Consider the following 12,994-nt stretch of genomic DNA (forward strand, 5'->3'; position numbering starts at 1 on the left):
TTGTGGAACATTTGTGATCAGTACAAACATCCACTTTTTCATTGGGATTCTAGGTTCACTTATATTTATTTGCATGCTTCATAACTTATCTATATGTTACATGGAGTTTTTATAAAAGATTTATTTATTATTTGAAAGGCAGAGTTACAGAGGGGCAGAGAGAGTGGTCTTCCATCTTCTGGTACATTCCCCTAATGGCCACAATGGCTGGAGCTTTGCCAGTCTGAAGCCAGGAGCTTCTTCTGGGTCTCTCACGTGGGTGCAGGGGTCCAAGGACCTAGACCATTTTCTGCTTTCCCAGGCCATAGCAGAGAGCTGGATTGGAAGTGGGGCAGGCAGGACTCGAACCAGTGCCCATATGGGATGCTGGTGCTGCAGGTGGCAGCTTTACCTGCTAAGCCACAGCGCCAGCCCTGTTACATGAATTTTTAAGATGTGAAGTATTGCATGGTGCCAAACTTGTGCTTTTTAATGCAAAAGAGAACACTTGGCTGCTTAGTTCCTGTTCCTTCTCACCTGGAATGTTACTGTTACTTCCACCAAATGCTCTCTCTCAAGACAGGCCACTGATCTCGTTTTACTGCTGAGTGACAGCAGCAAACACCACCAAGACCCTCCTTTCTCTTCCCACAAAGGAGTGGCCTTTGGGCAGTTTGACCCAGAGAAACTATGAAAAAGTTGAGGAGCATGAAGGAGCACAAAGGTTTCCTGTGGACTGGGTTATAAAGTGGGGGTTAAGGGAGATGAGGCCCTGCATCGGGAGGGCAAGAAGGGAAAGGCAGGCAGGAAGAACCAACAGTCCACCAGGCTGCCTCAGACTAAGTTCCCAAGTGCACTTGGGGTTTTGGGGTAGCCTAATCTCTCGGGTCATGAGTTACTACATTTTAGCTTGGTGAGAACCGGAAGTAGTCAACAGTACATCGGTGAGCTCTTCCACACAATTTGAAGCTCTACTATGGAAATGAAACCCATTCTGAGACACTGAGCTAATTCTAGGCATCGGGCACTTTCCAGCAGTCACTTGTGAAGTGGACGTTTCTACTCAGTAATTGATGATTTAAGAAACTTGCTGAGTACCTACTGTGTGTCAGGTACTGTCATTGCCCTTCATTTTCCCGAGAGGGAGAGAACTAGAGCCGAGAGAGGTTAAGGCACATGTTCCAGACAGAGCCAGTAAGTGTGAGAAGTTAGGATTTGAGCTTCGGCCTTAGAAAGCTGCCAGATGCAGTCCTGGGAGTGCCACCGCGTGCGAGCCTCTGCCCGGGCGCACTGGGTTTACCCTCCCAGCAGCACTGCATCACATGCACAAGTATTTATCTTAAATAAAAACCAGCGTCTGCATGACGTACTTGACCTGCCGCCAGTAGGTGGCAGAGCTGGGATTGGAACCCAGTTGAAGGGTTACATTATTATGCTCTTCAGAGTTAATTGAAAAAATGAGTTAAGACTTGGGCACACCTCTATTTCCAGTCGAAATGAGGAAATGGGTTAGTCAGTGCGTGCGTGTGGTGCGAGCTGATGGAGCAGCGGTGTAGCTCGGTGGGAGCATGAGCTGGTGATGGCCTCGATTCAGATCCTAGCTCTGTAATAGACTTGCTCCGGAAGCTTGCATGCGTTGAGGAAACCTTTGAATTTTTTTCCCTATAAAATAGGGATAATATTGAAAGAAGGACTAAAGAAGCTATTATGGGAGTACTTAAAAAAATTTATGGAAAATGGGATTAGAAGATAATTTTTGGTACAAAAATATTTTGAAACCAGGGCCTAGGAAGGGTCTTTAGAAAGTTAGTTCATGGAAAATGTGTATAGTGAAAAACTGTGCATGGTTTGCACCAAAATAAACTTGTCTTTTAGTTCCTTTTACCCAGAAATCTTGGCAGTGTCCTTGTATGTGTGACGTAATAAGCACTACAGTATTGTGGACTTCCCTTAAGAGTATTGACTCTACAGCGAGGACGGAAGTCTTTGCGAGCCCAAGGAACAACACGTACACAGAGGCGTGAAAAGCCCCTGAGGCTGTTTAGCAAGGTTAAGCTCTTCTGGAGAGTGTCTAGGCTGTGTGTTAATGCTGGTGCAGTCATGTCAAAATCCTGAGTTTTCTGACTGAATGTTTCTGATTTCAGTTGTAGCCATAAGGAGATAATGATTATCTTGTGCCACTAGAGGGTAGTGTTTTCAAATTTTAGTAATTAGCAAACCTTCTGTCTTTCAGTATTTTGAATTTTAATTAAATATTTTCTTTTAGTAAAGATTAATAATTTTGTTACATTTCATGTATAGTGCTTACTCTCCTGTTTTCCTAAATAGAAGGGCTAAGATATTACACAAACTGCAGTCCTAGCAAATGAACATTCTCTTACGTAATACTGATTGTGGTGTGCTTGGTTTGGGATCAGAGTATATTTTGTGTACGCCTTCAAGAGAGACATTGTTGGCCAGTAATCAGAATTCATTTTTACTGTGTATGGTGGATGGTGTGTGACTACTTCATTCATTTAGCTCTTTCTGCCTGAAGAATACTTCATAATTTCTCATATTTTACCTCTGACAAGAATTTCTGTGTCAGGGATAGCAGAATTGGATTCAGAAGAGAAGCTGAATAAAAGATTTTCTGTCAAGGAGGTAACAAAACACAGGCAGAAAATCAATACAGTTGGAACAAAAGGTTGTTTTTTTTTTTTTTTTTAAGATTTATTTATTTGAAAGTCAGTTATGCAGAGGGAGAGAGAGAAAGGTCTTTCATCTGCTGGTTTACTCTGCAGTTGGTCGCGACGGCCAGAGCTGCGCCGATCCAAAGCCAGGAGCTTCTTCCTGGTCTCCCATGCTGGTGCAGGGGCCCAAGCATTTGGGCCATCTTCTTCTGTTTTCCCAGGCCACAGCAGAGAGCCAAATCAGAAGTGGAGCAGCTGGGACTTGTCGAACTGGCGCCCACGTGGGATGCTGGCACTGTAGGTGGCAGCTGTACCCGCTAAGCCACAGTAGCGGTCCCACAAAAGTTTTTTATTTAAAAAATTTATTTATTTGAAAAACAGAGAACACTTCTCTGGTTTACTCCCCAAATGGCTGCTTAGGCTGGGTTTGGGCAGGGCTGGGCCTCTTAGTAACGGAGCCATCACCACTGCCACTCGGGGGGCCACGATAGCAGGAGGCTGGAAATGAGAGCCAGACCCGAGTACTGAACCCAGGCACTTCAGTGAGTGATGCGGGTGTCTCCTGGCATTTCAACCACCAGGCCAAATGGCTGCCAAAGAATTCTTTTGCCTGATGTGTATTTAGGCTGTGGTCTGCATTAGCTCTAATTTTCAGCTGATAACTTTTACTTAGTATGATTCTTACTTGGTCATCTTGAGTTGAGCCAAGGGCAGTACCATGGGCTGAGGTTTTGGCGAGGAATCCTAGGGCTTTGGAGGTGCACAGCTCTGGGCTTGACGCCGAGCAGTGCCGCTTGTGGCAGCAGCACATTACCTGTTGTAGCCTGTTCTTTGGCTCAAAGCGGTGACAATGATGGCCCTCCAGGCTGGCTTGAGGAGGGTGAGACACAGAATGTGTAGTCACATTCATGCGTACGGAAAGAGAGTGTGGTATTTCCTGATGAGTGGGTTTTTGCCATGAACTGTTTGAGAAGATGTGACGGTCTTCTGTGTGCTTTAAGTTCCTTTGGTGGCATTTACCAGCTTTGCACTGCCTTCGTCTACCTTTTTGTCTTCTGTATCATTTACTCCTTAGGCCTGGTGTATGCCTGATAACTCCATTTAAATTTTCTAGATCTAGGTTCCTTTGAGGCAAGAAACAAGATGATCAGATTTGTCAGAAAGTGACAAATGACCAAGCTGTGTGGGACTCGGAGGAGTGTGTGCTGTGAATAGTGTGTTGATTACACCAGGTTCATGGAGCGTGCACTTTTCTTTTAAACTTTTTTTTTTTTTTTTTTTTTTGACAGGCAGAGTGGACAGAGAGAGAGAGAGACAGAGAGAAAGGTCTTCCTTTGCCGTTGGTTCACCCTCTAATGGCCGCCGCGGTAGCGCGCTGCGGCCGGCGCACCGCGCTGTTCCGATGGCAGGAGCCAGGTGCTTCTCCTGGTCTCCCATGGGGTGCAGGGCCCAAGCACTTGGGCCATCCTCCACTGCACTCCCTAGCCACAGCAGAGAGCTGGCCTGGAAGAGGGGCAACCGGGACAGGATCGGTGCCCCGACCGGGACTAGAACCCGGTGTGCCGGCGCCGCAAGGCGGAGGATTAGCCTGTTGAGCCACGGCGCCGGCCTCTTTTAAACTTTTGTACTTGGAGTTTTAATGAGTAATTCCAGCAGTGCGTATAAAAAATTTAATTTGAAAGCAACTTACCAATGGCAAAGTTATTGAAGTAGTGTTGGCATGATTATGTAGGGAAAAATGCACTAAAATTTCTAATGAGTTGGTAAGGTTTTTTTTGTTTTTGTTTTTTTTTTTCTTTTTAAAATACATCCTGTTGAGACAAGCTAAACTGTTTTTTGCGTTTCCAGCTATGACTTCACCCCCCTGGACTCCTCTGCAGTGTACGTGTTAAGCAGTATGGCTCGTCAGCGCCGGGCCTCTCTGTCCTGTGGAGGACCTGCTGGCCAAGACTTCGCAGCATCTGGGTTTAGTAAAAACTGTGGCTCACCGGGATCATCACAGCTCTCTTCGAATTCTTTGTATGCTAAATCCGTCAAAAACCACAGCTCAGGGACTGTGAGTGCCACCTCTCCTAATAAGTGCAAAAGACCAATGAATGCCTTCATGCTTTTTGCCAAAAAATACAGAGTTGAATATACTCAGATGTACCCAGGGAAAGATAACAGGTAAGCGATAATGATGATTCTAATTCTAATAATAGACGCTGAAGTGTGGTTCTGAGTACCTTCATTAGTAAGTCTGTTCCCCCAGCAGTTAGTGTTAGCAAGGCTGCTTTCTGGACTGTTCTGATGGTGAATCGCACTGTTGCTTCAGGTGTTAAGGTTCTATCAGGTTATACCTCTTACTGCTCATCACTCTTTCTCTTTGCATTTTAGCATTTCTCCCACAGGATATTTTGGCCACCATCTAACACTGAGAGAGATCAGATGTTCTATCTCTAGAATTCGGTGGGAAAACTCATGGCATTTTGAACTCAGATTTTCCCCTTGTCTCTATTTATTATGACATCTTTATTAAAAAAGTTCACACCTGTGGGGCAAGTTGTGAGGGAATGAAGTTAAGATTTATTTATTTGAAAGGCAGAGCGCACAATAGAAACACAGATCTTCTGTCTGCTGATTCATTCCCCAAATGGCTGCAGTGGTTGGGGCTGGGCCAAGTTGGAGCCAGGATCTTCTTCCACGTCTCCCACAGAGGTGCAGGGGCCCCAAGCACTTGGGTCATCTTCTGCTTTCCTAGGCCATAGCAGAAAGCTGGATCAGAAAAGGAACAGCTGGGACTTGAAGTGGCATTCATATGGGATTCTGTTAGCCTGCTACGCCACAGTGCCGGCCCCAGGTCTAACATTTTAAAAGCAGTGATGGGGCAGAAGCTGTGGCGCAGCGAGTTAAAGCCCTTGCTTGAAGCGCCGGCATCCCATATGGGGGGCGGTTCTAGTCCCAGCTGCTCTTCTTCCGATCCAGCTCTCTGCTGTGGCCTGAGAAAGCAGTAGAAGATGGCCCAAGTCCTTGGGCCCCTACACCCACGGGGGAGACCCGGAGAAGCTCCTGGCTTCAGAACGGCTCAGCTCTGGCCATTGGGGCCATCTGGGGAGTGAACCAGCAGATGGATGACTTCTCTCTGTAACTCTTTCAAGTAAATACAAAATAAATATTTAAAATGGTTATTTTGAGTCTAGCAAATGCAGTTAACTTCTTTCAGAATAAGTTTTCTAAGTGTCTTGTAATACCACCTTCAAAAACATTCCACCCTTACTTTGGAAGGGGTGTGTGTGTGTTGCTTAATGATTTGCTTACTTGTACCTCTAACGCAAAGGCTGTAGAAGCTGGTTCTTAATTACGGAAGCCACGGTACAATGTTCCGTTAGCTGTGTTTGCTGCGTATTTAATTTTGTTGGCAAGCAGCAGAGCAGCTTCCGTGATGATGATTCTCTTGAAAGCACAGACGCCCATCACTTACACGTGAGGGCTTCAGAAAGTTCGTGGAAAATGCATCTGATGAAAGCAAGCCTGTGCGTGGATTTGATATTTTGCACAAAATAAACTTGTACTTTAATCATATTGTTAGAGACTTTTAAGATTTATTTATTTGAAAGTCAGAGTTCTACAGAGAGAGAAACAGAAGCAGAGAGCAGTCTTCCATCCACTAGTTTACTCCCCATTTTGGCCGCAAAGGCTGGAGCTGAGCTAATCCAAAGCCAGGAGCTTCCTCCAGGTCTTCTCCAGGTCTTCTCACGAGGGTGGAAGGGCCCAAGGACTTGGGCCATCTTCCACTGCTTTCCCAGGCCATAGCAGAGAGCTGGATAGGAAGTGGAGCAGCTGGGACTGGAACCAGGGTCCATATAGGATGCCGGTACTGCAGGCGGTGGCTTTACTCACTACGCCACAGTGCCGGCCCCGATTTCTTGGTTTTTGAGTGTATCCAGTTTTCTCAGGTGGTTAGTACAAATACTGCCTAAGGTTTACTTAGTTTTTGAGAGGTCAACAGTGAGGTATGCTTTTAGTTAATGCCATTTTTACTAGGGTTGTATGAATGGAGACTTTTCATAAGTCTTTACTAGATTATGGCACAAAAAACAACTTTTAAAAACGTAGGTGCTAGGATAGATCAGTATTACATTTAGTTGAAGCGTTTTCTGTGGATTTAACTTGGTAGAATATGCATTTGAGTTCTAACCACTTCAGATGTCCTTCGGCAGTTGGGAATATTGGCATCGTCCCAGAAGGGTGAAATGTCGGGACTGAGAAGTGGACCGTGTGACTTGGGGTTTTACTGGAAATGACGCTTACAGCCTTGACCTTTGCACTGCTCTATGAGGATCAAGATCTCTTTAAACTTTACACTTATTCCTGAAGTAGCAGCACTTGACATGATTTTATGAAAAACTTTGGCCTTCAGCATTTTGTAAATATTTATTTTACAGAGCCATAAGTGTGATCCTTGGTGACAGGTGGAAGAAAATGAAGAACGAAGAGAGAAGGATGTACACATTAGAAGCAAAGGCTTTGGCAGAAGAACAAAAACGTTTAAATCCTGATTGTTGGAAAAGGAAAAGAACCAATTCAGTACGTTTCAACAGTTACTTAAAATTACCTTGATTCATTCCCCTAGTTTTTTGGCGTGTTGGTGCAACTGCTCTAACCTTTAAAACGTGTTGATGCACTTTCTCAGCATATTTGTCCTGCACGTTGAAGTGGGGAAATCATGTCGGTAGTGCAGATTGAACATCCCTAAATCAAAAGTCCCAAACCTAAAACTTTCTGTGTATCACTCAAGTTTTGGATTCCAGATTTTTGGATTTGGGATGTTCAGCCAGTGAAGTCTATATAAATATTCCCAGATCCAAAAATGTCCCAAATCTGAAACATTTTTGGTTGCAAGCATTTGAGTTAAGGGATGGGTTGATAGCTGGATGTTAGCCACGAGTATCACAGTAGAGAATGTATCCGATTCTCGGTAGTATTTCTTTTAAAGGTTTTATGCATGAATTTGAAATAGAGGAGGAGAGAGAGAGAGAGAGGTCTTCCATCCACTGGTTCATAAGTGGCCACAATGGCCAGGGCGTAAGCCAGGGCGAAGCCAGGAGCTTTATCTGGATCTCCCATATAGGCAGTAGGGGACTAAGTACTTGGAGTATCCTCCACTTCTTTTCCCAGGCCATTATTAGCAGGGAACTGGATTGGAAGTTGACCAGTGGGACATAAACAAGCACCCATGTGGGATGCTGGCATCACAGGTGGCAGCTTTACCCATTCTGCCCTTCTGCCCCAACGGCTGTACTCAGGGAAATGTTTTATTCATCTTGTCAGTTGCCAGAAAGCTGCATACCAGACATCGTACGCCTCAGCGCCAGCCCGGTAGTGTCTTCATAGCCCTTCTTCTTTCATTGGTGAGGGCTGATGAAGATCGATGGTAAGGGTAGGTTAACCTTCATGGGGACCTCTGCCATTGGCCCAGGATTTCTGGGTTTTTAAAACCTTAAGAGGAAGAACCTGTAAGGACCATAGAGGGCGATAAACAAGTTTGCAGTATAATAGTTATCTTGGATGGACTTGGTTCTTAGAATTGTTCCATCACTAAACATCTTTACAAGAATTTTCACATGATAGAAATAGTTGGGCCTCAGTTTGGAAGACCATTTAAAGTGAAGATGTCTGTAGTCTCTGTAGTAGGGTGGCTGGCTAATGACATTTACTCATTCTGTGTAAAAAATTATGCCTGTTTTTAAGTTTATCAGGTGATAAGTATAGTTGAAAATAAGCAACACGCAGGTCACATCTGTTTAAATTTTTCAAGAATTTCAAAGAAACCAGCTGAGAAAGCCACTGAACTCTAGACTTAAGAAGGTCTTTGTGGTAGGACTGTGCCTGTAGCCCCTTTCTGTTCATCTTCCTGTCTGTCTCTTTTACATATTTTCTGGATGCTTGAGCCACAGGTTTTAGTAAACTTGTGAAAATCATCTTTGAGAAAGTGATCTTTTTCTTCATATATTGAATTTGCATACATTCACCGAGTCTAATTTCTTTCCACAGGGCTCACAACAACATTAAGCCAGGATGCATTTGTCCTTAAGTCTGTATTTGCGTAAACATTGACTCCTGATGGAAAGACTTAAGAGGATCAAGGTCTCACCGTGTGTCCTGAATTCGTGGGATGACCATACGACACTGATAGCATTGAGTCTTGAAATGATTTAATTATGAGTGAGGATTTGCTTTCTCCATTAGAGCATTAAGTAAGCTAAAACTATCAACATTGTAAACCAAATTGCCTTATTTTCCTTCCAAACTTCATATATGTCTATCAGGTAATATAGGCTTGAAATTGATATCCTGTGGTGCTAAAGTACAGTAGAAAGAGAGCATAAGTGTATACATGTTTTATTTTAAATTGTATGAAAGGGGAATTCAAAATACGTAACTGCTGTTTCTACATTGGCTCCTTACGGCTTATTAATCCGTACCGTACACATGATGGAGTGGAGCAGAGGCTGGGAATCGGCCCTTCCCTGAGCACCACCACATGGCCCAGCATCTGTGCCAAACACAGGCGCACTTAGTCTGGCCAGTGCCAAGAGACTGCCAGAACATGTGGTAGGTGGAGGGTGGCAGCATCCCAGGAAGAGAGCCACCTGCTGCAGTTACCGAGGGCAGTGCTGAGTTTATGCACCAGGTGGCAGCACCCAGCCATTATTTCCAGTGGAGACCTAGCCCGGGCCAAGGTAAACTTAGTTAATAGCATTGAGATATAGTCACTGTAATGGTGCTATTAACAGTTCGACACCATTGTATTTTTTAACTTTGTGCTCTATATCTCGGCCACGTATCTTAAATATATTTTGTCATCATATCTTTATGGTGGGGGCAGACTTTGCACTTATCACAGTGCAACACTTGCACTTTACTTCTCCTCCAGCTGTCTAAAGTGAGAGCAAATACATTGGCAATATGACTGCTTTTGCTCTGAGCTACAATCATGGCTTCTCATGTTACTTACCAAGTGGCGTTTCTGGTTAGGAATCACAGCTGTAAAATTGATTTCAGTTCATTACACTTCTTCATGATGTTGCCCCTAAATTTTGCACACTATATTCTTGTATATTATTTCAAATAAAATGGAAAAAAAAAAAGTCATTTCTGGCTTCTTCTTGAAGCTGTTTGGGTTTTTGGGTTTTTTGTTTGTTTTAAAGGCAGAGTTAAGAGAATGGCTGCAATGGTTGGGGCTGGGCCAGGCTGGAGCCAGAAGCCAGGAGCATCTTCTGCATCCCGACATGGGTAGAGGGGTCCAAACACTTGGGCCATCTTCTACTGCTTTCACAGGTGCATTCGCAGGAAGCTGGATCCAAAGTAGAGCATCTGGGGCTCAAACTGGTACCCAGCTTGGATGCTGGCCTGCAAGTAGTGGCTCAACCCCCTGCACCATAGCACTGGCTCCAGGATTTTTTAAATTAAACTGCTAATGATGGGATAGGAGTTACAGAAAAATAGGGACTTTATCAACTATAAAAAATCTTGGGGCTGGTGCTGTGGTATAGTGGGTAAAGCTGCCACCTGCAGTGCCAGCATCCCATATGGGCGCTGGTCTGAGTCCTTGCTGCTTCACTTCCAATCCAACTCTCTGCTACGGACTGGTAGGGCAGTAGAAGATGGCCCATAGTCCTTTGGCCCCTGCAACTGCATGGGAGACCTGGAAGAAGATCCTGGCTCCTGGCTTCAGATTGGCCTAGCGCTGGCTGTTGCAGTCATCTGGGGAGTGAACTAGCAGATGGAAGACCTCTCTCTCTCTCTCTCTAACTTTGCCTTTCAAATAAATAAATATTAATAAGAATAAAAGTATTCTGTAAAGGTGTTTTTTTAACTTGGCATCTTTTTCACAAGATTATAATGGCCCCCAAAGTGTGCTTCTAGTAGGTAAAAAGAAACTATAAAGAAAGCCTTACTTTATTTACAGATACAGAATGATGTTTTTAAATAAGAACATACAGCCCTTTTTCTTAACTCTGGGATAAGCCAGTGATTACCAAACTTTATTGTGTACTGGAGTCACTTTGAAGATTTTTTTTTAAAAGTCTTGATGCCTGGTTCACACTCCCAGATTTATTAATGGACGTGGGTGTCTCTGGGCATCAGGATTTCTCAAATTCCTGGGTGGTCTGAATGTGCAGCCACAGTTGGGGGCCACTGGGCGCTATACTCATTTGGTGAGGAAGGTGGCAGGTTAGGAAAGGCAGGACACTGGTAACTTGAGCTACCTCTTTGAAAAGCAGTGGGGAGCGTTTTTTACACACACACACACACACACACACGGGTGTGTGTGCACCCATGGTGGCAGGACAGACATCTGGGGTCCCACAGGAGCTGGAAGGGGAGAAGAGGGTTGGGTGTCTTCTGGGGAGAGGAGCTCGTGGCGTTCACAGTGCTGACGGCACCTCTGCCCCCACACGGAGGCTCCTGATGGCTGAGTGCGCCAAGCGGAGCAGAGAAGGACCAGGACCGGCAGGAGACACAGCAAAGGCCGTTCCATCCCTAAGACGGCAGGCAGGGGCTGCCAGCTTACAGGGACTCACGTGCCACTACTGATGGGCGGACATGGCTTTCTGAAGCAGCTGGAGCATGATGGGATAAACTGGTGCAAATTCTTTGCCTTCTCTACTTCTCACAGACTGAACATATGCTTCCAAGGCTCCCCTGAAAACCAAAACGACAATGTCAAGACATTGCAGTAACAAAACAAAACAGACTCGGGGGCACCAATACATTCAGACTGGAAGTAAACCGTTTCTGGAATCACTATGCCCAGTACCACGAGCCTTTAGTCACTAGTAGCGTTACCATGGTTACTGCAAACCTTTAACCATTGCTAGCCTGCACTGTGGCCTTTTCATCATCAGCAGGCGCTCTCTCGCCCTAGTTCCTAGGAAAGACAACTCTGAAAAGCTGCAGGCAGCTGGGACCCTGGGGCCGGCACAGTCCCAGTCACTGGATGGACTAGGACCAGCTGTGGCTGTACCGAACACTCCTGAGCTCTCCTGGTAGGTCAGCTGCGTCACGAGCAGCAGTGTGAATGCGGTTGGGCTGTGTCACCCAACATTTCCTGGACTGCTGCTGGGTTTCAGTTCATGTGGCCTAAAGTGATCGTCCGACCACTGGCTTCCATTTTGTTGTCATCAGGAAGTGATGTGCAAATGAACACGAGCCAGCCCCAATGCGCAGAGGGCGAGGAGAGGGTACTTGCTCCTGGACTCTGAGATACAGATGCCTCTAACGAGGTGGGGGCTGCCACACAGGGTATCTCTCCGTTCACAGCAGCACCTCGGGCCTTTGCACATTCTCTTCCTTCTGGAATGCCCTTCCCTGCTTTCTTCCTCACAGGTTCATTTCTCAGGACTGGGCGTCAAATGCTTGCTTTAGTGAAGCCGTTCCTACCTCCAGGCTGCACGGAAGAACGGAGAGCACCTGGAGTTCCAGGAAGTTGGGGAGAGGTCTGGCTTCAGTATCGTCAGCCTTGACGTGGTGGGATCCAGCATTCTGGGATCCCGGAGGCTGACCCCTCGCCCCGTTCCGGGCAGGCCCTCATTGAAGACACTTCTTCTCCAAGACCAAAGTTAGTCCCGTTACTCGGCATGCACAAGTCTGCACCGGCACACCACGTGGAGTGCAGTGCTCTTAGCAATGATCTGCGGACTGCGGACTGCCTTTGTTCCTTCATGGAGCTGTTTCTCCCAACAGCTGAAGGCTGGCTGCCATCCTGGGCAGCCAACCCCACGCCCTGGCCGAAGCCCCTGTATGCTCCGGTGCAGTGGCAAAGTCTCCATGGGCTCTCAACACCCTTAACAGGGCGCATCTGGAGTCTATGTGGTGGGACTCAGAGGAACCGGCAGTGCACGGCCAGGAAGTTGGATCCCTGCTTAACAAATGCACGCAGATGAGCCTAGCGGTTTCATCTGCATTCAAAGGATAAGACATTATATAATGACATGGTGCGCAGAAGGAAGCTCAGAGCTGAGTCTGCTTAGATTTTTTTTTTTTTTTTTTTTTGTATTCATCAAAACCTCCATCAGAACTATGGGGAGAAAAACAGATTAAGCTGCCCACCCACATCAAATGAGACCAAGGTTTTCAAGCACTTATTACATTTCTTCATTTGCTTCAGCACAACATTAGCTTTCTTGGAAGTCAGGCCAAGCATTATGTAACAGTCTCAACTCTGGTTTGTCACCGAATTAAGCAGATTACTGAAGTTATCCTTACTGGGAAAAACAAACGTAACACAAATAATGAGTAGAGGCACGGCCCACAGCGTGGCGACACTGCCCCGTGTGACATGAGCTAACCAAGTGGAG

General features: G+C 45.7%; 2 protein-coding genes across 3 annotated transcripts in view; one reads left to right on the forward strand and one right to left on the reverse strand.

Annotated features, from left to right (window-relative positions):
• HBP1 (HMG-box transcription factor 1) overlaps window positions 1–9,785 on the forward strand; it is a 32,800-nt gene extending 23,015 nt beyond the window's left edge. Inside the window, exons 9-11 of the mRNA XM_062174901.1 lie at window positions 4,500–4,817; window positions 7,076–7,217; window positions 8,685–9,785. Coding sequence (XP_062030885.1) covers window positions 4,500–4,817; window positions 7,076–7,217; window positions 8,685–8,702 — 478 coding nt within the window. The 3' untranslated portion in view covers window positions 8,703–9,785. The remainder of the gene's footprint in view (window positions 1–4,499; window positions 4,818–7,075; window positions 7,218–8,684) is intronic.
• The window catches only part of COG5 (component of oligomeric golgi complex 5), a 375,810-nt gene continuing 368,041 nt past the window's right edge, over window positions 5,226–12,994 (reverse strand). Inside the window, exons 22-23 of one of the 2 annotated variants that reach the window (XM_062174782.1) lie at window positions 11,219–11,339; window positions 5,226–5,387 (exon numbers count right to left, since the gene is read on the reverse strand). In XM_062174782.1, coding sequence (XP_062030766.1) covers window positions 11,225–11,339 — 115 coding nt within the window. In that variant the 3' untranslated portion in view covers window positions 5,226–5,387; window positions 11,219–11,224. Of the gene's footprint in view, window positions 5,388–10,943; window positions 11,340–12,994 lie in introns of those variants that run through there. The other variant, XM_062216926.1, reaches the window with a different exon arrangement.

The sequence above is a fragment of the Lepus europaeus genome, chromosome 1 (assembly GCF_033115175.1).
Source record: "Lepus europaeus isolate LE1 chromosome 1, mLepTim1.pri, whole genome shotgun sequence".
NCBI lineage: Eukaryota > Metazoa > Chordata > Mammalia > Lagomorpha > Leporidae > Lepus > Lepus europaeus.